We start from the raw sequence: 27,656 nt of genomic DNA, 5'->3' as shown, positions 1-27,656 counted from the left end.
GACACAATGGCGTCGTAGCGTCATGTAGTGTCACCTAGTGTCAGGTTAGTGAAATGAAGCGCAGAGACTTGCGCAGTAATCAAGGAGTGGCGCTTCCAGCGCGTTGAAAAAAAAAAACAAAGAAGTTTTTTTTTTTCCTTCGGCAACATCAACTGGAAAAAGAGAGTGCCGGCTTGGCGGGCTAGGCCAGCTGGAGCAAGCGGCGGGATCAGGTTTGAATGAAGGGAGGCGGAAAGGTCACGCCCAGCGGCGGCAAGATCGCCGGGTCGAGGGATGCAGGCCCACCTCGCGCACGCTCGCACGCACGCACACGTGCGCTCGCTCTCGCCTCGCAGTCGCCATGAATTCGAGTGCGCCAAGCACGACACCGCCGCTTCGCATTCCGTCGCGGCAGAGAAGGTGCTTCCGGTTGCTGCTCGCGCAAAAATGACAAAATTTGGGGCGAAATCTCTAGGTTGTCAGCGAGGAAAATTAGTTTTTTCGAGGGGATCTCCCGCTGCCACTTCATTACGTAGAGGTCTCAAATACATGTGCTCTATAGAGTAACGGCGGGGAATAGAAAAACTTCCTTATATCCAGGAATTTGTTATATGGAGGTTCGTTATAAGCAGGTTTAACTGTATCAGTATACCTTCCTTCGCCTTACTTTTTGCCATTCGTTGTTTCATTCTCCTTTAGATGATGTCTACATGCCTCCAAGGAGCGACCGCAAGTCTCTAGGCCTTCCCTCAATTCCTGTGCAGCCGGTCAGCTATAACGATGCCCGCCAGTTGCTCAAGTAATTTGAAGCTTTCACAGACCTCCGGTTAGAAGTTCTTGTGCTCTTCCTTGACTACTGGCTCACCTAGCCTTGTGCTGTGCCTTGCAGCAACATGTCTGGCAGCATGGCTCCGGTGGAATGGCAGGGAAGGTTGAACATCACGTACAACTTGGGCCCTGGCTACAGCACTGGAGATGATGTGTGAGTCCAGTTTTGCAGATGATAGTGGAAAGCTGCCTAGGTGGTTTTTTTGCCTGGGCAGTTGCAGCCACAAAAGCATCGCTGTGTTTGTTAAGATCCATCAACCTATGCAACTGCTTGTCTCTAACTGAACAATGAATGTTTGAGTGTACGCACGCTCCATGCTATGGACTTTTCATCCCTTCTTCTTCCCATTCTTTTGCCCGTTTCCCCAGTGCAGGGTAAACAAACCAGGCTTGGCATGGTTAACCTCCTGCCTTTTTCTTATCGCTTTTCTCTCCCTTTTATCCTCCCCCTCCCTCATTCTCACTGAATTTTGCGTAAGGTTTACGAATTTGGGCTCGTTCTATGATTTTACTAATTCTGCATCTAGTTTTATGAAAAGATTTACAATCGTGGGGTTTTACTTGCCAAAACCAGGATCTGTTTATGAGGCATGCCGTAGTGGAGCTTTTTGGGTTATTTTTGACCACCTGGGGTTCTTTAACATGCACCTAAAGTACACGAGCGTTTTTGCATTTCGCTCTTATCGAAATACGACCGCGGCGGCCAGAATCGAACCCTCAACCTCGAGCTTAGCAATGTAACGCCATAGCCACACTAAGCTACCGCGGCAGGTTTTTGTGAAAGTGCTGTAAAGGTGTTGAAGGATGGGGAGTTGCAAGAGTGAAAAAAATAATAATAATAATGCATACCTGTGCCACCCTTTTCTGTCAGCACAGAACGCCATACCCCAGAGGGTTACACTTGCATCGAGCATGTTTATTCTGAGAAATTCCTGAAGTAGGCAAAGTCAGCAACACCAGAGTCGCTGATAAAGTCACTGTGTTCAAAAACAAGCGTGTTGCTTTTCAATCTCTGCTGTTCGAAGTTTGCTCTGCTATTCTTGTTTGTTCCATCTAAAGACATATCATCGTTAATAAGGCGCTTATGTATATTCCTATAAAATGCCTGTTATCACAACCTGCCTCCCCTTATCTATGTCCACGGTACTTTTATGAATTTTAGACTTCACAGGTTGGCAGGTATGCTTAAAGGGACATCAGAGACAAACTTTCAATCAATTTACAATGTTAGATCACCATTCTGGAAACCTCAAAGAATTTGTTTTATGCGAGGAAATGACTTAGTTGCAGGGAAAATTGCAGCTTAGGCGACTGCACAATCCTTTCGTGGTTCAAATTGCCAGTGATGAACGATGTTTATTGCGTGGATGCCCTATTGTTGTGCCATCAATCTTGGAGGCCACACTTCACTGGCGTTTCTACCTGCTTTTGAGTCAAAGGATCTCACACTCCCACAAAGAGCACTAATAGTGTGTGTGCTGTCTGTCAGTGTAGTCCTGTACAGTGTTTATGCCGATTTCAGTATTATAATATTTCTGTTGTCCTTGGTAATAGGGACTCATTTACATCTTGGAGAGCACTAAACACCGCCTTAGGAAGTGCTGCTGAGTTGAAAAATTCGAAGTACAAGCTCTAAACGTGATAATCAGGTGACATCATTACACATATTGACGTCTGCTTATCATCATCATGGGATGCGGCAAGGCCCAGTAATGGCTTCTTTAGTGGGCTTAGGCCTTTTGGCTTGGCACATTCTTTATGTACCCTGTATTTCCTTTGTTCTGCACCATCACATTGACCCAAAAGCAGGTCACCATTGCAACAGGTACATGTTGGTCTGTTGTGGTCAGAATACAGTCCATGGCATTTATATTGCTTCAGTCTCCTAAACTGCTAAGTGCCTTGAACCTGTCGCTTCATTTCTTGCACCTGCAGTCAGGTGGAGCTGGCGGTGCACAACATCTTGCAGCGCTCCAACATACACAATGTCATTGGTGTCATGATGGGAAACTTCGAGCCAGGTGGGTTTTCTCACATTCATCACGATGCATTCTCAGTCAATCTGGAAGTTCTCTTGTAGTTTGTACTATAGCTTTATGCGTCTGCGCTCTTTCTTTCCATTTTTTTTTTTTTTTTTTTTATGGCTTGTACACGGCCCTTGCCAAGGAAAACATTATTGTTAAAAACTACCATAATTTTTGCTCTCTGTGTTTGTTCACGATTTAAATGCAAAACAAATCACCAAAGTGCAGGAAGAAAATACTAGGTGTGTGGTTAGTGGAAAAAAGTGCATACGAAGGCACGGACCACTGACTCAGTTTTATTGGTCAAAGAATGAACGTATAGGAACGTGAAAGGTGAAAGGTTTATCAAACGCTATATCACAGAAACACGGCAATACTGCAGCTCGAAGAATACCACCAAAATTTTGAAAGGACATGTATTTCAAAAAAAAAAGAGAGAGGCCAAAATGTCAAAGAAGGGGTATGCAGATTCAAATTAGCGAATTCTTCTTCGTGTGCACCTCGTGTGAGTGAAAGGCAGTGTAAAGTGAGGCATTCTTTTCAACATGTCAGTGATAAACATGAGTTACCCAAATGACAAGCAGCAAAGCGATACCAATTTTGAAGTTTGTGATATCTCTATACTACTACTCACAGGAGTATGTACTAACCAACATGGGTTTAAGCTAGCAGCTGTATATACTGTGTCTTTTAAATATTTTGTTGTGATTACAGCTGTCTGTGGTTGCTGATTATCCATTAGGAAAAGCAGCCATTATCTTGTTCTTCAGAAATGAAAAAGCCGAGTTAGTGGATCACTGCCATTTTCCTTTCTTTACGCCACTTGCAAATGCTAAAGGCTTCATGAAGTGCCGCTAGTGGCCGAGGGGGTTGCCATTATCTCTCACTGCTTCCATCAGAATATTAATATGTGTGTGTGTCGTGCAACTACGCAGGCAGGTATATTATCGTGGGCTGTCACCACGATGCAGTGGACCAGAGGTGCGGGCGACCCTGGCACAGGGATGGCTGCCCTCATGGAACTGGTCCGACTGTTTGGAAGCCTCAGAAAGAACGGTCAGTGTTCGCATTCTGGCTGGTCAAATGGTAGCTCAGTTACACTGTGATTAGTAGACAGGCTTTGGCTATTAGAGGCGATTGTCCGCTGTAAGGTGTCAAAATGTCATCACGCATGCATTGTTTTACTTGCCAGTCATCCCTTTCACCAACTTATCCCTGTTATTGCTTTGTCACTTTCCCTCAAGATGTATCAGTGTGCTACCTCAGAAACTTCATGAGTGTTGTCACCATTTTGACAATGCGACAGGCTCATCTAATCAGACCATGCGTGCACTGCAAATTGTGCCGTGCATTCTCGAATCAAGGCCAGCGACAGTGAATCCTCTAGAACTTACATTGATGCATGTGTAAATAGCGTATAACTTGAGCAGTGTCAATCAATCTGATGATAACCAGCATCATTGCTATCGCTGCCTAGTACTTTTTTTTGTTGGCACTTGTTTGGTAGGGGGGGAGGGGCAGGGGCAATAAAAAGTTTTTATATTAGAAGTTCTTTGTCAGTCGCCTTCCAGTCTATGCACATCACTTCCGTGTGACAATATCAGAGGGAAGGAACTATGGCAGCGCAAGGTTTTCGGAGCTTCAGTTATAACAAATCCTCATTGAAATGCTGGTACCAGGGTGCACACCGCTCTGGTACCAGTTGATACTCTGCACTTGGTAAAAGTGTTACCTTGTTGCTTCTCATCAGTGCTATAACTTCATGATTCCTCACAGCCTTGCTGCCGAAAAGTGGCTTATTATTTTGATGCATATGGTTGATTTATTTTGCAGGCTGGACTCCTGGCAGAACACTGGTGTTTGCTAGTTGGGACGCGGAAGAATTTGGCATGGTGGGCTCCAATGAGTGGGTGCAGGTAATTCTGTCTACTGTTCTTCATTGCCTGTTTCCCGCAAGTGTCCATACATTCTGAACTGAAGTTCATTATGTGAACCCGTGTTACCCACAGGCACACGAACAGGAGCTCTACCACCGCACAGTGGCGTACATCAACCTGGACCAGGCAGTCTCAGGTGAGAACTTTCAGTCTCATAGTTGTGTTAATTCTCTTTCTTTTCAGCCTGCAGGGCCTGTTTCATGCGGTACAAATATTTCGTGAATCCGCAGCTACAATACGGCTTGTCCAGATGGCCAGTAGGGGCAATCTAGCATTTTAGATTGATCTAGATTAAATTTCCAGCCCTATATCTTGATTGAGAACACCAACGCAAGCAACACGGCACAAAGAGAAAAGGAAAAAAGAATGCCGAGTCTGTAAATAATCTTTTCTTTGGAAAGGCCTGTCATGCTATGCATACATTCAGTACCTCGTCTTATCGAGGTGAGCCAACAACTAGCAAAACAGGATGAAAAACTAGCAGCTAAAGAAGGGAGCATGTCAGTTTGTAAATCCTATCAAAGAAAAAATTATTCTTTGTCATGCAAGGAAGCTTCATAGTGCAATTACATTGCCCTAAATGTCTCATGTGACCAGCTTTTATCACCTCTTTCGCATCACTGTCACAGCTACTTGACAAACTATGGTGTCTTTTAGAAACCATGCGACACTGACTTGGCACGCAACGCTGTGCATAATTATACATACATGTTTCTCTTTGTCCCATGTTGCTTGCACTGTTGTTTAACATTCAGCACTACCAACCTGCTTGCATCCATCCTTCTAGATTGATTCAGTGTTTGCGTTTGGTGTCCCTTTAACACGATGCCCACCCACTACACCAGTCGTGGCGTTGTGGAATTTTGTGGTTCCTGTCTTTCCGACGTGTGCAGGAAACAGCTCCCTGTATGCACTTGCTAGCCCTCTGCTGCGTCAGGCACTGAAGGAAGCTGCGGAGCTGGTGCCCTGCCACGAAGGCTCGCACTCCGAGATGAGCGTCTACGACATGTGGAGAATGCGCAAGCCTCGCGTGCCCAACAACGCGCATGCACCACCACTGTGAGCATTGTCTAGCTTCATCTAAACTCTTTCTTCTCTGTTATTTATCACAGCATCTCAAATTTATACAGACTAACAAAAACGCGTTTTCTCGTGCATTACAAGAAAGGCAAGTTGGGCTGGCCTTAAACGAAGAATATGTGGTAGAATGCATGTTCATTAAGACATTTTGGGTTTGACCTGTGCTGTAAGTACAAAACTAGTTATCAAGAACAGAGTGTGTTATAAAAAGAAAACACATGCACACACGCACGCTCTCACAAAGAGAGAGAGACAGATAGACAGAGTAGTTTCTGGTGATGCTAGTATGCGGCATTGTAGTAGTGTGTTCTGTTAATTCTTATCTTGTTGCCAGTTGGAATTTGTCAGGCAGGTTTCTGGGTGAGTCCCTGGTATGCTGTATATAAAACAAATGATTTTGTTTCTGCACCTGAAATAATTTTTAGGCATGAAGTAGGTAAAAAAAAAAAAAAAACTGAGGAGAGGGCCCCAGCAATCCAAGATGCATCACAAAAAGTGTGGTGGAACTCGCGGGTCATCTTTGGCACTGCTGTCTTTGTTTATAAGACAAATAGCAATGGTTGCTGAGAAAGCTGGTGGCTTTCTGCAGCTGACATGGTCTTCTTCAGTGAGGCACAAATCATGGTAGAGGGGCGCTTGGCTCTGAGGTGAGAAAGGGCAGGTAGAGAGGAGAAGTAGCTGCCCTCTCAGTTGGAAGTGCTTCCAATCTGGGGAGGGCTTCACAGAGAGTGATGTTAGTGCGTCTCCTCAGTTTCTAGCTTTTTCTCCATCGTATGGAGAAAAGTATAGCGCATACATTGAAAAAGATTAAAAACAATTATTGTGTTTCTCTGTCGTCCCTTTTCATGACATTGACGATGGAAAAATGCATTTAAAAAAAATGTATTTAACAGACAGATTTGATTGCGAGCCACAGAGGTTACATGTAGTGAATGGTCTTCTTTGTCTTTCTCAGCATAATGCCCCCCGCATCAGGCTCGGATTTCGCTTCCTTTTTGCTGAGCCTCGGAGTGGCTTCTGCACACCTGCAATTTGTGGGAAAAGATCCGGTGAGTAACACATGCCAACAGTTGTGGCTGACACAGAGCTTGAGTGCAGTTGCTGAGAGATGGTGGTTATGTAGCGGTTGAAGGGTATATAGGTACTGGCCTTTAGCTTGTGTGCCATTCCATAACTATGGTTAATTTTTGTTTCTTTTGACCTTGTTCTGTGTTTTTCGTAGACTTGCACTCAAAGGGGGGGGGGGGGGGGTAAAGGGGCAGATGGCTTGAAGGAGGCAAAGATTCAGGTGCGTATTAAAGAACTCTACATCGTCAAAGTAATTTGAAGCCCTCCACTGCAGCATCCCTCTACAGCTTTGGGGATTTGACTCCATCAGTTTGTGTTTTGTTCTAGTCTAAACCACAGTGCCCTCGTTGAAATTATTGAAGTTTATGTTATAATGCACTAAAATACTTTCCTGAAATTCCAACTGTTACGGGAAGGAAAAAAGACGGCTCTACAAGACGAGACAATACTTAAAAAATACTTGGAGGAGTGCAAACACTTGTTTTGTAGGACTACCTTCTTCCTGTAGTCAGGGGCCAACTCGCCTGTCCATCATTCAGTTATATAACGACTCTCACGAAAGCACGTGGTGACGTACAGGCATCGGACTACCCACCGTACCACACGGCGTACGACACGTATGAAGTGGTGGTGAACCACACGGATCCAGGCCTGCGCTCGCTGTCCAGCCTCGTGCGGGTGGTCGGCGTGCTCCTGCTGAAACTGGTGGACTCGCTTCAGCTGCCCATGCATGCAGCCGACTACGCCGAGCAGATACGGCTTGACTATGCCGTCTTCGAGAAGACCTACGCCCCGCTGCTCAAGGATCACAACATTGATCTCGGTCAGTAGTAGTGGGGCTGTCTTCCGGGAACGCGAGACTTTTTCCACCAGACCATTGGCATTTGAGGACTCGTTGACAGACAGCAAAGTGTATGGGCTCTCAAAGTCTGTGGGAACAATAGTTAGTGTTATTTTTGTAAGAAGTTCCGACCATGATTGTACTGTTAGAACTTGTTTTTAGTATTCCCAAGTTGGTGGTCTTGCTAATGTTAGCACAATGTCGCATGATTTATTCTCGGTTGCAGGAACCACGTTCCACTGGGGACAGAATGCAAAAATGCTTGCATACTTTGACTTAAGTTCACAATAAAACGCCCCAGGTGGCCAAAAATTAACCTACAACCTTCCACTACTGCGCCTCTCGTAGCCCCTCATCCCCAGAATTGGGACCAAAAGTCAATTAAATGGCTGTTTTTCTCTCTCTCTGTCTCTCTCCTGTAGCCCATGTTTTGACTTGAGAAGTCAAACACCTTCACTCAGTATCGTTACATGCACACAGAGTCCAAACATTGGTTTAAGTAGTTTTAAAGCTTCCTTTATAGCAGTATTTTCTTGCCTGAGTATTTTATTAGTTTCAGACTAGGTATGCAGTGTAAAAGCCATACAATTTATGCGAAAACACCCGTGTACTTAGATTTAGGTGCACACTAAAGAACCCCAGGTGGTCCAAATTTCCGGAGTCCCCCACTACAGCAAGCCTCATAATCAGATGTGGTTTTGGCACGTAAAACTGCATAATTTAATTTTAATTTAATTTTTTATGTGTCCATTTATAATTACTATTTTCTGCAGAGCCGCTATCCAAGGCCCTGATCCAGTTCGAGCAGGCAGCGCTGAATTTCCACGACAACTACGAGGAGATGAATAAAAACAAGTGAGGAATTTTTGATATATTGCTGGATAGTTAATTTGAAAGTTCATGCATGTGTCCATTAGTTCATTGCCAGAAAAGATAAAGCAAGGTTGTTCTTGCATTTCCCTTTTTTATTTATTTTATTTATTATTATTATTTTTTGTGGAGCACAAGTGTGAAGCATAACAGCACTGCTTCTAATATTATTCCTAGAGGTGTGCTTACCCATGTAGTGTCAGTGAAAGTAGACACAAATTTATGAATGTCACTGAAATTGAATCACATTAATTCACACTAATAGGGATCGCACATTTGTGTTTAAATTATCAGAAATTTGAATTTGCCCAAGTGGAACAAAGTAGACGCCGTAACAGAACTAGGCCAACAGCTAATCCTCAATAGAGGGAACACAGATACTGTATACAGTGGAATCTCGGTGATATGATCTTCACGTGAATGGGAAAATAAAGTGTATCATCCAAAAATCGTATCATCCAGTGTATCATCCCGAAAAATGTATTATGCAGAATCGTATCAACGAGGTTCCACTGTAACAAATTATTGGGACAACAATGTAATTATAAAATTTTTCTCGCTGATATCATCATGCAAATGAATGTGTGCTTATAACGAACATCGGATATGTAATGAATGTAATATGTCAGATGTACACACACAGCCATTGATGTAAAACCATTGATGTAAGACCATTTATGTAAAACACATTGATGTAAAACCCAGTCACATTCTTAGCGATGTTGCTGGTGCAGTTATTGCATGTGGGCACCAGTAAACACACACAGAATATGTAATATATCAAACATTGGCAAACTTTTGGCTATTAGTGCCTTATTGACCTCCTCGAAACAGTCATTATTGGCCTTATTCCTTTCGCCACAGGAGCAAAAAAAGTTTGAATTAACCGAAGTCATCGATTGTGTGACTGTTTTGAACTAAGTGGTTTCAAAATGCATTGAAATCACAGCGGATGAACCATTATTTTTAGACTTACTTCAGTTAGCTGTAACATTCAGTAGTTCAATTTTGAATTATAGAGAGTCCACTGTGCAGGCACGGAGTGCATACATAATTTCAAAACCTAAGCCTTCGTGTTTACTATGCTGTGGGAGACTGAATGCAGTGCATTAAAATGACAGGTGCAGGTGCTTGCATTGGATGTAGCTGTGCTTGCACTTTGGTTTAATGAGATTTCCCACTGTGTGCTCAGTATGTGCACAAGTTTCATTGACAAAATTCACAGCGAATACGTCCGATCAATTCACATCGACCAATTCACAGCGAATGTACAGTGAATACGTCAGGTTGCGAGTGTATGCTTGACTACAGTGTGCGGTATAAACTTGACCAACTCTCGGTTTTACAGCTAGTGACCTGTTTCAAGGCGAATAAACTGGTGCTGCATTGTTGCTTTTATGCTCGTGTACAGCTTGCTACTGGCTCTTCAGGAGTACAATGATCGACTGATGCAACTGGAGAGGGCGTTTCTTCTCCCCGCGGCCTATCCTCACCACCCGCACTACAGGTGAGCAAGCACCAGTTGTCAAGCTAGTCAGGCAGGAATTGTTTAGATGATTTTTCGATTTGTTGACCTAGCTTATTAAAAGTGTAGATCAATCATTGCTTCACCACATGGGCACTGCTATCTTCGCAGTCGCATCCATTTTCATGCTGTTCTACGTGGCGACACTGCGTTAATGCACTGGTTCAGTGCCAAATGTGCCCCTGTGACTCTGGTGTCTCCAGATTTGCCACACTGCGGTTCATTGGACAGTATTGTTATAGAAATTTCGTATCAACCGCTGCAAATGAGGGTGTTCTAATGATAGTGCAGTAATGCAATTTACTTACCGTTCGTGCATCTTGGGGGCACTGTTGTTCACGATAGTACTGGTGATAACATCATCGCTCATGGTGGAATGCTGAGATGTCCTAGTGTGAGTGCGCAGATAATCGCGATAGTGTTTGATTACCTCAAGCATCAATGAAATAGGCAGCACATCACATCGGTTCTTCTTGTGCTAGGGCTTTTATTTAGACAGTCTGACCGTGTTCTCATCTTATTAGTATGCAAGAACTGGTGCACTGTAAGGCACAAAGTATGACTAAAAAATACATATCTTGCTCGCGCGTAGCTGCTAGTTCAACCTTCATTCATGTTGTCTTCAACCATGCAACCATGCCTCATTATCATATCTTCGTTTTGGCACATAAAATCATAGAATTAATTTTTTTTTATTAAACTATGCATGCATAGTTTATAGTTCACTAGGAGTTCACACTGTGCACAGCTGTAAAAGCTGTGCAAAAGTTGTAGAATTCGCAGGACAGAAAAGAAATCACTGGCAAACTGTGCTGCTTACTTCAGTTTAAAAGTTGCATTAGCCACAATCAAGATAAGTTATGGCCAATGTCATATAATTAGAAAAGCGTTGAAAGCAAATTGAGAAGAGTATGCAACACGTCATCCATAAAAGTTCCTTGCACTTCACCAGTTGATTACATATGCAACACTTTGACATTCTATGAAATACCACTGAAATCGATGTAATGTCAAGGAGCACGTCCTATATAAATTGAAACAAGGCAGAAGTTTACAGGAGAATGGAGGCTTGAAGTGATGCGCAGTGATTGAACAAGGAATGCTGCTGGAGCCAACTTATCGACAAGGTGATTTGTCTTCGACAGGACCCCTTAGTGCTGACGCCCTGACGAAGACACTTCCCCATTGTTGAAATGTTGGTTCTGGCGACATTCCTTGTTCTACCTCTTTCCTGTGTAATTTGTTAGACATGGCTACAAATATATATATATATATATATATATATATATATATATATATATATATATATATATATATATATATATATATATATATATATTGAGCACTAACTTTGGCTTTTTCATCAAGCATCTGAAGCATATATATATATTGAGAATGCAAGCTTCAGATGCTTGATTAAAAAGCCAAAGTTAGTGCTCAATCTCAAGTTTTTGTCTAGCTGTTGTCTAGTTTCTCAAGCTGTTGAAAGACAGCTTTTACTTCGGTCCCCCTGCATCATCATGTATGACGTAATGGTCAAATAAACTTATTATTCTTTTTTTTTTTCTTATTCTTTCTGTCTATTGGAGTTATGTTATCTTCTGTAGGCATTGTACTGCAGCTGCACTTTTCTGTTTGATGATTCGGGAGTGTTAAGGGGCCAGATGCTGTTTCTTTTGCTCATATTTGTTGTGTGTGACAGGGAGGATCTGCCCTCATCAGGTGTTAGTAATGCTTTTTAAAAGCCTGCTGTTCCTTAATTCGCCAAGATTGATGTACTTATACTAGCAAGTCTGAATCAGTAAAGAACTTTTTAAATCTATGTGAAATCGATAGGTCATCAGCATAGCTACGAGCATCTGTTCTTGTCTCGTCTCATCTTGAGGGTGTTGTCTCAACCCTTGTTTGGATCGGGGCCGACAGGCACGTCATCTACGGGCCAGACGTGGACAGCGGCTACCGCAGCGTGCTGTTTCCGCACCTGACGGCTGCCATCGGGAATGCACGGCAGGACAACCACTCCCCGAGCTGGAACCGCGTGCGCGAGTGCCTCTCGTACGTCGTGCATGCCCTCCGGTCGGCCACCAACGTTCTCAGCAGCGCCGTCGTCAGCTGGCACGCCGGCGAGCTCTGAGCGGCTGCAGCGACAAGTGCCCACCGCACAGTGTGCTCCCCCATCGTTCACTATACTGTCCACTTCATCCCTCCTGGCGATCGCTGTTCTCCATCCAAGCACACTTAGCATCACGTGTACATTACAACTTGAAGAAAGTGCACAGACTGACCTGCATTTGCAAGGTCATGCACATTCAGAGCCAAAGCTACTTTTCAAACTCTTCCATTCCCTGCACTGACTTAAACTTTTTCGCTATATATTGGCAGTTTGGAGATATCATTAACGTGCAAATAGGACTAAAAAAGGTATCTTTAAAGCTTGGTTGCATAGCTTTTAAAGATGCGTTGCCCTACTTTTTTGCTTGTGCAATAACGTAAAGCATCGGGGGAGATATGTTGCCGCAAATTATATTATCACATGCATGTTGGAACGGATTCAGTTACACCTTGCTACAATTCCCTAACCCTTGTAGGTCGTCAACTCTTGCTCAGAGTTCAGTCATTGTGCTAGCTGAAGTGTTCCTTCCTTTGTTCATCGCTGCTAATTGCAGAGTGTTTCATCCAGATCTCACCCCTGTGTTAATTAGTACCACCATAAAGGCAGCAATATCATGGCCGTATTCTAACATACCAAAGTTCTAATTTATTCATTGCTTGCATTTAAAATTTTGTCAATTCCCTCAATCACATCCTTTGCGTATTGCTTATATCCAAGCCGTCTCTGTACTAAACTCTATAGAACAACAGGAATTCACTCTAAACTCATAAAGTGTTATTTCAAAACTGTTTTAATTTGTTTTGAGGGAAGAAGTTTATTACTGGCGGTGAAAAAAGAAAGGAGACTAAGCTTCCCTCTGTTGAATTTCACACATAAGCTACAGAGCTGGTACGTCAATGTGGTGTCTCGCATTTCAAAGCATTCTAACATAATTGGACCGTTATTGTCGGGAAAAAAAAATGTTACCAGAACTTGCTAAGTTGAATGCTTGGTTCAATTAGGACGCAGTGAAACGTTCCTTTGCCGGCAAAGAGTTTACTACCCCAGAGCTCATGCTGTCAAAATTTGCAACATTGCAGGAAGATGGTGCAGTAACTTCAAGTTGGCATTGCCGCCTGTCTTTCATTTCTTTGCGTCTTTTCTGGCTTATCAGGTTCACAATAATAATGACATTACTCATGCTTTGCTCATGATCGATGCCACCAACTGTCAACTAATTCAGCTTAGCTTAACATACTTCTTTAGAGCCCCTTTAAACCTTGCTTTTATCATGATCACTGATATAAGGTGATACCTTGAACACACCCTCGACTGTTCCTCTCTGATCATGCGGCATACTAGCTGTTTCGTACAACCTGCCATGAAAGTGTTTGCTTTCATGCTGCTGGTTGGCTCCTGCTTGTTTGAATGTCCCACTGAAGGTTGATTACAATCTAATGGCTTAATGGTTAAGCGTGAAGTATAATGGAAGTGGCAATACATGTGGGTTAGCAAAATGGTGACCTATGCATCCTGAAGTGTGCAGACACATTAACACTTGACTGTTGCATGTGGATGCAAAGTTTGCATGTTGCTGATCTTCTTAGTGCTTTTGATTGGGTGCTCACTTGAGCTTGCAACAGTCTAGAGGGCACTATGCTGATGTCCAGCAAGCTCTCGTTAAAAAGGTCTATTACTGGCAAGAACAGCACAGCAGTTGCAGTGACTCGAGTTCTTTACACCTTGCACTTTCACCAAAAAGTTGTCATTTTGTACATAAGTTCTTCACAAAGCACCTTGCGGCATTGCTGAGAAGTCGCAATTTAGCAGATTTTGGGGTTTAGATATTTTTAATACATTGTGGTCAATGAGCCATTGTGATTCATTCCTTCAAATGAAAGATTTCCCGTGTCTATGTGCGCAAGTACAAGTTTTTTTTTTTAAGTTTGCAATGAATGTAAATTCAACTCTTCTTTGCCATTATATTGCATGAACTTTCATAACCGTCCGCTTCACATGACACTTAAGTCAAATTATATGTATATGTTCACGTCATTAAGTGGAACCACTTGATGGTGTCCTGGTTGTCTGTGTTTCTCACAACCAGACTAGCGTGTCATAAGGTGTGGCAGCTTGCATATGACACACCTTCTTAATTACTTGTTGCACACCTAGTTGCTTCTGAATTCAGCATTTCTAGAGCATTTGTCAGGCAATATGTGCTGTAAAGTAATTAAGAAATCAATTTCTCGTGCACACCTCTTTGAATATTCCAGCTCAAGGAATGGAATTATGCCATCTTCCACAGGTGATTTCTAAAATTTCTGTAAAACTTCAAAATGCTCGCTCGATGTATAAGTCAATACTCTGAGGATAACTGCAGAGTATGCCACGCACTTCTCCTACAATTCATAAGCATTTCAGCATGAATTGTTACCGTGATGATAGCTGTTTTAGATATGAGGTGAATGTGTTGCACTGTGTATGAATAGTTCTGTGAAACAAAAGGTGAATGGAAGTGCTACACAGGAAGTGAAGAATGAGTCACGAAAACTAGCACTCCATACCTGTGGCAATTCCTAAATTTCTTATTATAGTCTCACGAGTCTATGTCTCACCCTAGCACAGTTTATAGAGTGTGAGCATTGCAGAATTAGGCTTGGTATCTTCTTTGCACGAAGCATCTTTACTAGAACATGAACCAGCAAATGAAAAACACACATCTTATCAGCCAGATTGTTTGATGAGGCAAACAAACGACAACATGCTTCTAACTTGCAGCTATCGTCAAATAATTTAAAGCATTCTAACCAGCCAATCCTTCAAATGCGCTGCACACAGTTAGTTCCACTTGAGACTTTGTTCAGAGATGACATTATCACACATCTTGAACACATGACTGGTTGAAAGTAAAATGGCGATGCGCTATTTTAAAAATTGCGAGGTCTGAGTACTGCAAGAAACCTGAACTTGTGTGCGGTTTAGGCATGCAACCATAGAAAAGTGGATCGCCATGCTTACTGCACATGCCAGTGCGTAACTGAATTCGAAGCTGCATGCCTAAGCTTCACAGTTCAGGGTTCTGATGGATTTCATGTTCCTTAAAGGTACCCTGAAACACTTTTCTAACTAATGGCCTAACTATCAAAGAAAATCACCTCACGAATCTCCTGCCGCGAAAATTGTTCTAGTCCTTCAAGTATAAGCAGAGTTAGAGGTAGTTATCACACCAATGCGCGGCTTTCTCTCACCTTTCACCTACACTAGCGTGATGGAAGCTACACACGGTGGATGGCAAGAGGGCAAGGCCCCGCCCAAAAGTTTAGCATTTCTATATTTATTTTTTTTTATGACTCTACTTCCGGTTCAGGTGTGTGCGTCACTTTCTCGACGCGAGATGGGCACTGGGGCTGCCTCGCGTCGCCATGCCCCTCAAGCTATGTCACCCATAGAGACCAATCGGAGCACTTGGTTGTCAGCAGCCTTGTCAGCAGACTTGTTTCGGGGCTGAAAACACATTGAAAGCATCGCTGAACATAACTATAGTGTAACTAGAGCTCTGTGGCTGTGGCCATCATTGTAATGCAATATTAAGACATTGCTTACTCATCAGTACAGAGGGATGGAAGGTGGGGAGAATAAAAATGGGAAAAAAAGTTCATTAGATTAAGTTTTCATCCTCTGTAGGCTGGCAGCAGTAGGGGACTAAAATGAGCATTTGCTTGTGTGATGCTCAGAGTAATTTTCTGCTTACTATATATAAGGAAAAACTGAAGGAATGCACAATACCCTTACTGAAGAATGCCCTGCAGGACGTTGTGACAGAGTTATGTTTATATCACACATCTTACAAGTAAAACCAAATGGTACGTTTTTTAGCATCACTGTGCTGCCAAAGGTTAGAAGACTGGCAGAAATTTGATGAAGGAAAGCCAAGCATTCTTAAGCCAAAGGGTAAAAAAGGTGCATACTTTTGTTTGTGCGCATTCTTTGAGGCCACTGCGGTGTTGTGCATCTCCTATTTTTACCCGGCTGTGTTATGGTTTTTTTTTTTCCATAACCAAGCTTGGTTTCGAGGTTGTTGAAAAACCTCTTGCTTCTTGTTCTTTTGTACAGTAGCATAATGGCATCGACAGAATGTGTTTTGTGTGCGTGTTTGTGAGTGATGTTTTGACATACACTCAGAAGAACTTAGGCACATGATGCATTTATATTTTCAACAACTTCTCTCTGGGCTTGCTGTTGTTTCCTGGTTGCATGATGGACGTTGGCACTTACAGGCAGCCACAAGTGATCCTCTAAGATGCCTTGCATACAGAGTGGTCAGCTGTTAAGACTCAACACACTAGCACTAGGGCATGAGTAAATTTTCTTTCGTGGCAAGTGCGGAAGCTTTGCAGCTAATGGTTTGTGGCTGGCAGGCAGTGCTGTTATCTCTCGAGTAGCCTGTCAAAGGCATCAATGCTACTTTCACCAACAGCTCTCAGCTAGTTCCCCCAGTGGGCCAAACACTTTTATGTTATCTTTAAGAATTGACTGCCTGTGCAACTACGAAACATCAACCAGTCCTGCAGAAAGTTCACTTAGGACATTGTTTCTTAGGAAGTAAACCTGTCCTTTTATGTTCCTCATCTTGTTCTTGAAGTCACTACTTTAGTTTTCGGTAAAGGGTGCTTTTCATGTGGCCGTTCTTTTGCTATTGCCCGTTTGTACCAACGACGTCTGTAATGAATATTTTATGATGCGAGCCACAATTTAGGCTACCTACGCTCTTGCACATGCGGGTGCTGGGGAAGTTGGAGGGTGAAGCAATTATACATCTCTAACGAGTACACTTCCTCTACTTCTTTTAACAGAGAATGGTAAACCCGGTGAAAAATTGTAACAATATAATTTGTCGTCGTCCTACCTACAAGTGCAGAAGCCAACAAAGGGCGATTGCTTTTTTGACCTCTGGAGATTTCTGTCATGCCCTTGCTCTGGAAGAGCCCGCCCGCAAGTTAATTTTTTGTGAATTTTAATCGCAGCCTGAAATTAACTGTTTGACGAGTCGGTTGGTAATAGTTCGTTTGAGCAATACAAAGAAAAAGATGCATCTTACACCAGCGCTAGTGTGATGTGTGTGTGTATATTTTATGTGTTTGGTACATCTTATTTTCTCAACCATAATTTTTATGCATTGTTGTGTGTGATATCCAGTTTACTGTGATGTGATCTCAAGTTATTCAACTTGAATGTTCTGTCATGTTTACAGCTTGAGGTGGTGCACATTTTTCTTTTTAATGTGCTGACGAATGAGGTTAAATACAGTGAGATTGGGATCTCACAAATTAGGAAACCATTATTCTGTTAAATTTTTTCCGTCTTGTACAAAAGCCTAACCTTGTGTTTTAGGCGTTCTCAATTGCTTTTGTGCATTGTACGCATTTGTTATTGCGACATTGTGTCCAGTGGAGAGTGTATTGCTATGGCTGCAAATAATGCGCATTCATGATGGTACAAGCATTGTTCTGTGTTACATAAGTGTGGGTGCGAGATGTTTGAAAAGTTTTACTCTGAATTAACTGAAAAGGCATCCAGTTCACTGCAAAACAGGTCTTGCTTTTTTAACTTTTTTTTTTTCGCGCTAGAAATGCACATAGTTTTGGTATTTTCTGGGAGTTGCAGTTCTTCATTTTCAATCGCCGTCATCCTCCCACAGATAATCTCTGCCAAGTAGGTAAACGCTAGATAGTAGATAGCTCAAGGCTCACTCACTAGCTGCCGAGGGCAGCTTCCTAAGCTCGTAACGTGGCAGCTATTGGGTTCACCGCATCCTACATCACCGATATTCAACATTTGTTTGATACCTTTGCCCCATGCTACCCTCCGTGGGGGTGTAGGAGCTTGGAACAGTTACTATTGCACGAGACCATTTTCACGAGAAGCACGAGCACTTAGTGTAAGTCTGCCCCTTTTTTACTCACCACTCGTCTATCTCTGTCCACTCCCTTTTTATTTTTTTAGGTAATTTTAAATAGTTGCATGTAGTGTATATAAATTTTCAGCAATACCGTTTGATATTTTGATGCCTTCACCTGTTTCATTGCCATGTAGCCTAGCAAGCCAAGGGCACGGTACCACAATGGAAGGTCTTTTTCAGCGCATGCTGAGTGGTTTCACCAGTAGAGGCTGACAGAACGAAAGAACTCTCTCAATGGCCTAATTTTCTGCTGACATTATTTTAATGTCATGTCGCCGTTGGGTGTATAGGCTGTAATGGACAGTAAACATTGTATTGTCCACTTCTGTCACTTCTGCGAGGCGTTGTTCCGTATTGCTGGGTGCTTTTTCACAGAAGTGAATGTATACTGCTGAAAATAGCCAGTTGGGAGCAAAGCAGAAACTCATTGATGCATTAAAAAAAGAAGAATTTGTGATGTGTGAAAACGTTGGTGGTTCAAACGGGGTATTTTTTATGTTCTCTGCTGTGAACATGTAAACTGGGGGATCGTATGACTCACACATGTATCAGCGAGTTCTGTATTGTACATAACCTGCTTGATGAACACCTCCATGAAAGGAAAAGGAACATGTACTTTCCTTTGTGAGCATATATAAACAGGAAGATTGCGCAAACTGGGGGTGCATCATTAAATTCTGTAATGTACATGTCCAAGTTAACCTGCCTGTTGAACCCCTTCAAGAAAAAAGAAAATGAACATAGACTATCATGTTTCTCCCTCCCGGTGTTAGCTAGAATGTCGCCGTCAGCAGTGTAACAAATCAAAAGTTTGAATTTTTCAGTTTTATGTTTAGTGCAACAGCAGCTAGCAGACAACGTATTTGCCTGCAGAGTCTTTCATCGATTTTTATGCAACATAACCATCCCAAGCATGACTAACGCGTGCCAAAGGCAGCCAATCATTTTAGGACATTCCTCCTTCTTGGATGTTGTGCAACCTTTCTAGGTGTTGTGTGGCTGTTGGTGGCGTGTTTCCCTTCCACTGCACCTAGATGCCGTAGCTGCTTTGAGGTTGAACGGGAATAGCTGTCCGCCAGGCCTGAACCGAGTTTCAGGTCAGATCGGAGAGCTCCCTGCAAACGTTACCAGAGAGAACTCTAGCAGGTGCCATCAGAATGATGGATAGTAAATGGATTTGCGTAATCTTTGTGCTTGTAGCTTCTGACGTTCACGTGGCATTATCTTTTACGCCTTATCTATCCATATTTCAAGGCAATCGTATTTTTTTAAGTGCATGAAGACAATAAGTTTGGGTGTGCATGCATAATCGCTGCCGATTGCTGCATTTACAACACATTTCATTCAAAAACGATCAATTTTCAAGGTTACAAAACCAGTTTGAAGCCGGAAGGACAAAGTTTAGGCAAATCCATGTCCTACCTATCATTGCCATGCTTGCTGAACAGTCACACTTGTAGCTCCAGCAGACACTACTGCCGGAGTTCTCTCTAGGAATTTGTCAGGAACTCGGATAGCCGAGTTCTGCACTAGAGTGTGACACTTTTTTTTTACACTTTAGTGTTAGTGACATTACATGAAGAAGAAAGTTTGTATCTCTATACAGTGTTGATCATCATTAGTGCTACAAGATTGTTTATGAGATGCGTTTGAAAGTAGGTCACGTTAGAAAATTGCCTCGCTAGGCTCCCCTTCTTGCAAATAGAGTTGTATATGCGGTTGTGAAGCACATGTGCTATTTGAACCCGGTTTCAGGTTTTCGTGGACCGGTGAGCTTTAATTTTGTTCTTTTTTCACAGGTTTGGTTCTGAAATTTTAAGGTGTGTGTCCGTGTACATTTTCACAGTGTGTGTATTGAAAAATACAATATGCCCCATATTCAATAATCCCGTATGAACATATGGGGGGGGATCCCATATAAAACCCATTAGTTTCCAGATATCACGTGGAGCAAGTCTTGTATGAGGATATGGAAGTCCCATATAAAAATCTGTTTGTTCCCCTATATAATATAGGGCAAGTCTCATAGATGTTTGGGAACATGGAGGTTTCTATATGGAACCCCCATTGGTTCATATGGGTTTATTCTATGTGGGGCTCGTGGATATTTTCGACAGGCATAGCTACAACTTATCCATTGTAGGGTTGGGAAGAATACTATGGTTGTTTTGTTGGAAAGTTTGTCCTAAAGTTTATTATGCTTGATTGCTCAGAATTGGGGGGGGGGACGTATCGAGCAATTATCTTGCTTCCAAGTTGGTTGTTACTGTGGGCATCCGTTGAGAGTAATGTTTCATCATACTTCCTTTTTTTTCTGTTTTGCAAGGTTGGTGCTGTTTGTGATCACTACTTGCACTTTAACCTTGACTTATTTTGGGGGGCTTCTGAAAAAAATTCTGTTGCTGAGGCACGCGCCGCTTACACTACTAGACATGGGAAGCTCAAGGAGAAGCAGTGAGGAAACCGTTCTTGGTGAACCCTTTCCTCGTTATGTGATAGACACAAGGATATCTACGCAGACAGCTTTTGTTTGTGACTATGGTTTTGCTTTTCCTACAGTAGCTCCCCGTTGCTAATATTTGAAACACTCAAAGATCTAAATTATGCCCACCGATTCTTTTGTGAAAAGGACTTTGCGAGGAAATAATCCTAGCAATGGTGGACTATAATTTTCTTCTGGCGTTGAATTCAGAGGTAAAGAAATGTAACCTGTGATACCTGGCTTGCCAGGGGCCAATCTTTATTTTAAACCCTGAGGCCCCGGCAACTACTCCTTGATCTTTTGTTCGGAGACCTTGTCTCGCTAATTATTATTCACTTTTCTTGGTTCAATGTGTAATATACGTGAAGGCAGCACAACCAGTATTAAAAAGGAGGAGTACTGACATATATTTTCGAAGCTGTAGAAAACCTATAACACGCTTCTTGCATGCAAAAGAAAAGAAACAACAAAGTGGAAACGCAAGATACTTTAATTTGATCCTAAAGTTGGGGGTCTCGAAATGCCTGAACTCACATCATTGACATTATCTCGACGTCATGGCTCGGAGTAAAATTCACTGATGTTAATGTAGCAGTAAAGCTAGGTACAATGATTTCGCTCATAAAAAGTAAACGAGAGTTCTGTGCGTTTCTTTTTCTTTTTTCCCCTTTTGGCTGCGCTTACATGTAACAACTGCAGTGATCACGGGAATGAAGCAAGCGAGAATATTGTGACGTCATTTCACATCCACCCACTGTGTACTAAAGCCGATATGGGTTCATAGAAACGAGTATTCTATAAAGTTTTTTAGGCCACTCTGATGCTTTCCAATATTTTGCTATGGTTTAGAGGGCTTGATATTTCATCTAACACAAAAAGAAGGAAGAAAAGACAAGTAGAAAATGTTATGTTAGTACTCCTTAAAAAAATCTACTATAATATATGCTTGCCTGGATTATCATACTTTTTTGTGGTTTGTGCTGACAAATACTGACATAAAATTCACTTTTTTAAAATCTGTTATTTTGCAAATGTGTGTGTAGTCAAGAGAGTGTTATTCATAGAGAGATGGACAAAACTGTCAAATTTTTACCGTTTGTGCTTTTTACACGGTTTGTGAGGAGTTTGCTCTCTGTCTAGTCTTATATGTATGATCATTGTTTACAGAAGTGAATTGACAATGCTGCCGTTATTTACATAACCCTCAATTTGTCACATGTCTCATTTAAGGCGTGTCAGTTTTTTTAATGATCTTGATATTTCTCTTTGGTATTTCAATCCATGCCTTTTATGAACGGTGGTGGTTAATAAATGTTCTGTACATGTTGCAAATAAAGATCACTTTCTTTACACAGGACGTGTGTTTGCGTAGTTTGTAATTGTTGTCAAAATCGCGATTGTTCTAAGTATTCAAACAAGCACGTAAAATCTATCCCTGTCACATTTTTAACTTCCGTGATTGCGAATTTTGAATGCCTTTGCCCAGTAGTTTTAAGAAATGGCATGCCAAATTAAACATGGTCTAAGTTATTGTGTTTTCGGTAACTAGAGGTAATTATTCAATACATTAATATTCATGGGATATTAACTAAACAGAAACAAGAGTAGCTCATTAAAAATGCTCGACGGTATGTGCTGAAGTAAACAAAAAAGGGCAAAAAGTGCAGAGCAAGAAGTCTGTAATATTGTAATCCAGATGTGTTCGAGCTTATTTCTATGTGTTAGCAAAACTCAGAAACTTGAGCTCAGAAACCTGAGGAACCCTTTGAAGAGATGTGCAAATGCAAATGAAATAAATACTGCAATTTTGTACATCTAGTAATTAAAATTACTGCGATTTAAGTGAGCCCATTCACTTTCACATAAATTAAACAAAACTGCAGGCACATAGATCCAGGATGGGTGCATTCAATGAAGCAATCAGCACATTACTAGCTATTCCTTCCATACCCAAACAAACAACTTAAACGTACAAGTTTTAACAACAAAAGCCTCATTGATGTGGAACTCAATACCTCTGCATCAGCCATAGCTGCAATGATATGAACAAAGTACCATTCCTCAAGCAGAATTGCAATGGGCCGAGCTGTCAGTCATAGTTTTGGAGTCGTATAAAAGTGGCACCAGCACTTAGCTGGATCATTCTTGCACTACACAGAATCCACAGAAGTCAGCTCTCCCCATATGGTCCTCTGAAACCTTATAACTAAGCACCCCAAAAGGCCTACAAAAGTGGTTGGATCCAAGGGCATGAGGCACTTGAGGTAAAATGATCGTAGCTTATGGGCTAATTGATTAACATTTCTGGGGAGCATTATGTATGCCAAGCTAGTCTTCTTCCCCAACTCTGATTGGACACTCGTAAAGCCAGAGTAACTCATTTTTAGAGACTGTTTCTATTCATCGGGTATGAAACTAGTCAGACAGCAAGGGACATATATTAGAGGCACAAACGAATACTCATTTGTTGAGACACGTATGATATCATTTGATATGGAAGCTGGTTACAGATCCCCAGCCGAAGTGCAAAGACTGCACAGGCACCCTTATGCAAATATTTTGTGGAAATGTGAAGTTGACCTTCAGCACATCCCTCCGAAACTTAACTCGGTATACCCCATATCTGCGGAGTGGCTGATTGACACGGTCCCCAATAATCGATAATCATCAAGTGATGTGAGTGAACAGCGAGCATCTGGACTGATTGAGAGACAAAGCTTTGCTCTTATAAACCCCTAACTTTGATCCAGACAAGGGAGAAAAGTCAGTGTACACACAATCAACTGCTGCAACTTTACCGGGTTGTGCTATGCTCCTCTCTTTCACAGTGCTGAGGGCTAAGTCTGACAAATAGTGCAGCAATGTGGACTGGTGAAGGGTCCACCAACCACACAAGTATCCCTGCAAGTATTTTTTTTTTTCACTTTGTGTATAGGTGTTTGTGTGTATCTGTTGTGTGCAATGTGTTGAGGAAGTCCATCCACATGCTGCACACAGATGTGTCTACAGATTGTCCACGATTTAATGTGGGCATTATGTAGTGTTTGGTAGGTAGGAAGAGTGCCTGGGCCTGGTGGCATCTACCTCCATCCCGGAGGCTTGGTCATACACTAACCTATATCTAAATGCTTACCATCTCATTATGAACAAATAACAAATAACAACAGAAGATCATCTGCAACATCAAAATAACTTGCCCTTTGATAGCGCTTGGATCCTTTGTGGCGCATAGTATCTTTCGCATCATATTATCAGACTTTTGTTTGGTAAACAGAGCAGTAGGCGGGCGGATAAAAGACTAAATAATAATATAGACGGAATGATTACGAATAAACTGTGCGAGCATCGTGACGTTCCAGATGCAACATTGGACCGGATTGGAAACAAGCCATGCGGTTGGTAGAGGTAGAGGTAGAGGTAGAGCCTTGGAGTTATTGGCACACACCCACTCTGGGGGATTGGCCAAGAACCGGGTAGTTTGAAATAACAATCAGAAAGGAGATGTATAAAACAATACAAACATAAATGTGGGAATATATGGGCATCTGAGAATGAATAATTAGAATATATCAAATGAGTTGAATAGAATATAGGAATAAATGATGACTAAAAAAAAAAATAAACGAAGTAGTCATCAAATTTGTAAAAAATATTTCGAAACCCTAAGCCCTGATTTTGTCATATAAATCTTTCTGACCCTGTAATGTAATTCTGGATGGCATCGACAACCTTCCCGTCGCTGTGCCCAAGGATAGAGGCCCCCAATGATAGTAAATTTTTAACATTTAATTCTAATCTAAGAAAATGGAACGTTGTTTCTAAGGTTCTTTTTCGCAATTCAGAATATCTTTGACAGACAATAAGAAAATGATCTAATGTTTCATGTTGTCCGCAATAGGGACAGTTAGGTGAGGGAACCAGACCAGCTCTGTGTAGCTAAAAATTTAAAGATGGAATTCTGTAGCGTAGTCTAGTGATTGGTAAATAGCGGCTCAAATGTCCTTCTTTCTTCTTTTTGACCCTAAATACCTGCAGCTCTCAATCTGATATTACACATGCAGCATCCAGTTCTTTTTGCGGCGCGCTGCGATGTTTGAAGTTCGCGCGACTGCGCTGTTGCCAAATCGACACACGTGTTTGACCTTCCCCGCATCCGATATCAGGATCGTTATCCGTAGAGGGAGGGCATGGGGATGTGGAATTCCACTTCTAATTTGAGGCGTAGGCGTATTTCCCGGCGTTTGGTAGCGGTGGCGGCTAGCGATTGGTGGTCGCCTCCGCAGCTGGCAGCTGTCGCCAAAACTGGCCAACCAGGCATTTCCTAGCCAAGCTGAGCCAGCTTGAACCGAGCTCCAGCCGTGAGTTCTCGCCGGCGTCGCAAACAGCGCATCAACAGACCTTCGTGGCCCATTCGTTGAGGTGGTTGTACCTCGAAGTCAGTCACGATGGTTCGCGGCTTTTTAGCCGTGCTTCTATGCGCCAGCCTGGTGCTAGGCGAGGAAGCTGACCCGAAGAAACCCACGGACACTGTGATCACTCACGCTCGCGTGGAGGTAACGCGTCCGTTGTTTTCTTTTCCAGAGTTTTAGGCCGCATGTGCGTCGGAAATGTGGGGTGCGCTTAATGAGAAAGAAATGCCAACGTGTCACACTTTTCCGTTTCAGAGCTGCGGCGGATGACGACTGAATGCCTATCCTGAAGTGAAACGGTTTGTCTACGACGACATACCCGAGTAGTATCCTTTTTTTGGTATTTAGATGGAAAGAATGTAAATTCTTTACTTGCTTTCGAGCTAGTTTTACCGTCGTGGAAATGGTCGAGAAACCTTGACACACATCGTTAGTCACAACACGGAGTTCAAAGTGATCCACGGCGCGGTGCCCGAAATACTTTTCTTGAACGCCGCAGGAGAGGAAGTTGAGGTACGTACTTTGCTTACGACTACACAGTAGACTTTGAAAACTGGGAGTAGGAAGTACTACTGAGTCTATCCTCCGTCGTTTTTCATTTTGCCCTGCTGTGATGTGTTGTGTACTAACGGTTGAAACGTTCACTAAAACACGAATCCAGGTAACCGTTGAGTCGTGGTTAAATGAAGCACTTTTCATACGTTTCAAATGAAAAAAAAAAAAGAAAAGAAAAGTTGAAAACAGAAGTGATTTGCATTTATGTTAAACATGCTGTTCTCTCACGCAATGAGTACCCAAGTGGGAGGCAATTGCGTAATAAGCCATGCTAGGGTTTTCCACCTGTTGCCTGGATTTGTTGATTTCCGTAGTTTCACGATGCCAATAGTTTTTTTTTAGGAACACATAAGGGCAGGGTGCTTGAATATAGGTACCATATTTGGCAAGCGATTCGTTTTTCGATTCTATTATTTTATCATGCATCGCGCGGAATCGTATCAGTCACGGCGATAACGATGACGTGAAAGAGAATAGAAAACCTGGGGCCTAGGCATAGTTATATCTGAAAACAGACCTCGTGTGTGTGAACTCCCCAACATCTCTGCTATGCTGCCAAGACTGAGAACAGCATAGAACATAGAAGGGAACTGCTCTATATAGCTGACAGCTTTAAGTTATTGGTCATATAGTTAGCACTTCAGTACAATCTGCCAAAGAGCCTCGAGTTTTCGTAAATTCATTGTGTGAGCTTTTATAGAAGGCTGTATTGATTAGGGAATCAAATGATCCACGTGCACAAGAGGTGTAGTTGCTAGTTATGGGCCACTAACATTCATCAGAGGCTGAAGTCCCAGGATGCACTATTTGAGGGAACACTTGCGACTTTAACTAACGCCTGCCATGGCAGCTAGGTGACTATGGCAGTCCCGCGCTAATGCCAAGAGGATGCAGTCACAATGCCTAGTCAAAATTCTATATAATTTTCATGTGGTGCAATTTTCTTCACATCCATGAAATTTTAACAGCTATGAGTACTCTCGTAGCCTGTGGTGTCACCTTGGGATTAAAATACATTTTACTGTAGTTTACATACAGTCCAACAGCGGGAATGACTTGTAAGGCTGCTAAAATTCTGCTCGTTTCAGCGCCTGAGCCTGGAGAAGAGGAGCCGCAACGAGTGCAACCAGCTGCTGCATGAGCGCGGCTTCCGCAAGAAGGAGAAGGAACCAGAAGAGGATGTTGAAGAGGACCTTGGAATCAAGGGCGAGCTCTAAATGCGACCACGGAGCACAGCTCAACATGCACCATTGACCATCTGTTCACGTCGTGCCTACGATACAGCAGCTTAATATGATGCACATTTTTTCTCATGCCGTCAAAATGTTGGAGGTGGATATCCGGTGCACAACATCTGTGCATTCAAATTACAAATGAAATTGAAATCTCGTGGTAAGGTAAAGCTGCTCCCATGTTTTTTGTGGGCGTATGTCTAACGATATGACGCATTCAGTTTCGTGTAGCTCGCTTCTAAAGTGCCACTGGCACTTAACACTTAAGCCATGTTTTTTGGCAGCTTGTTACAATCAAAGCACTGCTTTAGCTCTTCAGGCGATGCATTTTTCATATTGCGCTTGTTGACTAATCAGTGTTGAAATATCATACAAAGGCATTTTGGTTAAAGTGTTAACAGTAAAATCTTGCCCAAATTGGAAGAAAAAGCAAAGGCACCTTTCAAATTGGGGCTTGTTAAGGGCGAGTGGATCGCGGTGAATTTTACTGCAAAGTTGTATCGCAAGCACAATTTATCATTCCTGCTGTTGAGATTAGTTCTGTTGAGCTTCACATTTTCCTTCACTTCATTGTTTTTTTGTTACTTTCACCACCTTCTGTCAGCAAAGGGCTTCTTTATGACCATTAATCAGGTTGCCTAAATGAAGTTGCTGCCGGAAATTTTTAAAATCGGCTGCGGCGGATGTACTGCATCTGGTTTTTGGTTGTACTGGAGTTCTGGCTGGTTTTGGTGATGTACATAAATAAACATATGAATTTCAATTTGTGTCG

At 42.4% G+C, this 27,656-nt stretch overlaps 1 protein-coding gene and 1 pseudogene across 1 annotated transcript in view; both read left to right on the top strand.

The window, feature by feature from the left end:
* The window catches only part of LOC119446373 (aminopeptidase NAALADL1-like), a 39,741-nt gene extending 17,696 nt beyond the window's left edge, over positions 1–22,045 (top strand). The window contains 13 exon segments of the mRNA XM_037710788.2: positions 679–778; positions 869–961; positions 2,743–2,828; positions 3,767–3,801; positions 3,803–3,887; positions 4,665–4,747; positions 4,841–4,904; positions 5,662–5,827; positions 6,804–6,897; positions 7,496–7,739; positions 8,531–8,612; positions 10,039–10,134; positions 12,076–22,045. Coding sequence (XP_037566716.1) covers positions 679–778; positions 869–961; positions 2,743–2,828; positions 3,767–3,801; positions 3,803–3,887; positions 4,665–4,747; positions 4,841–4,904; positions 5,662–5,827; positions 6,804–6,897; positions 7,496–7,739; positions 8,531–8,612; positions 10,039–10,134; positions 12,076–12,286 — 1,439 coding nt within the window. The 3' untranslated portion in view covers positions 12,287–22,045.
* A 2,987-nt stretch (positions 22,046–25,032) lies between these two features.
* On the top strand, positions 25,033–27,647 carry LOC119446372 (selenoprotein M-like; annotated as a pseudogene).
* Positions 27,648–27,656: the final 9 nt, after the last annotated feature.

Source organism: Dermacentor silvarum, chromosome 3 (assembly GCF_013339745.2).
Source record: "Dermacentor silvarum isolate Dsil-2018 chromosome 3, BIME_Dsil_1.4, whole genome shotgun sequence".
NCBI classification, from domain to species: Eukaryota; Metazoa; Arthropoda; class Arachnida; order Ixodida; family Ixodidae; genus Dermacentor; species Dermacentor silvarum.
The sequence above is the reverse complement of the archived record's forward strand: the minus strand, read 5'-3'. Positions and strand labels throughout refer to the sequence as shown.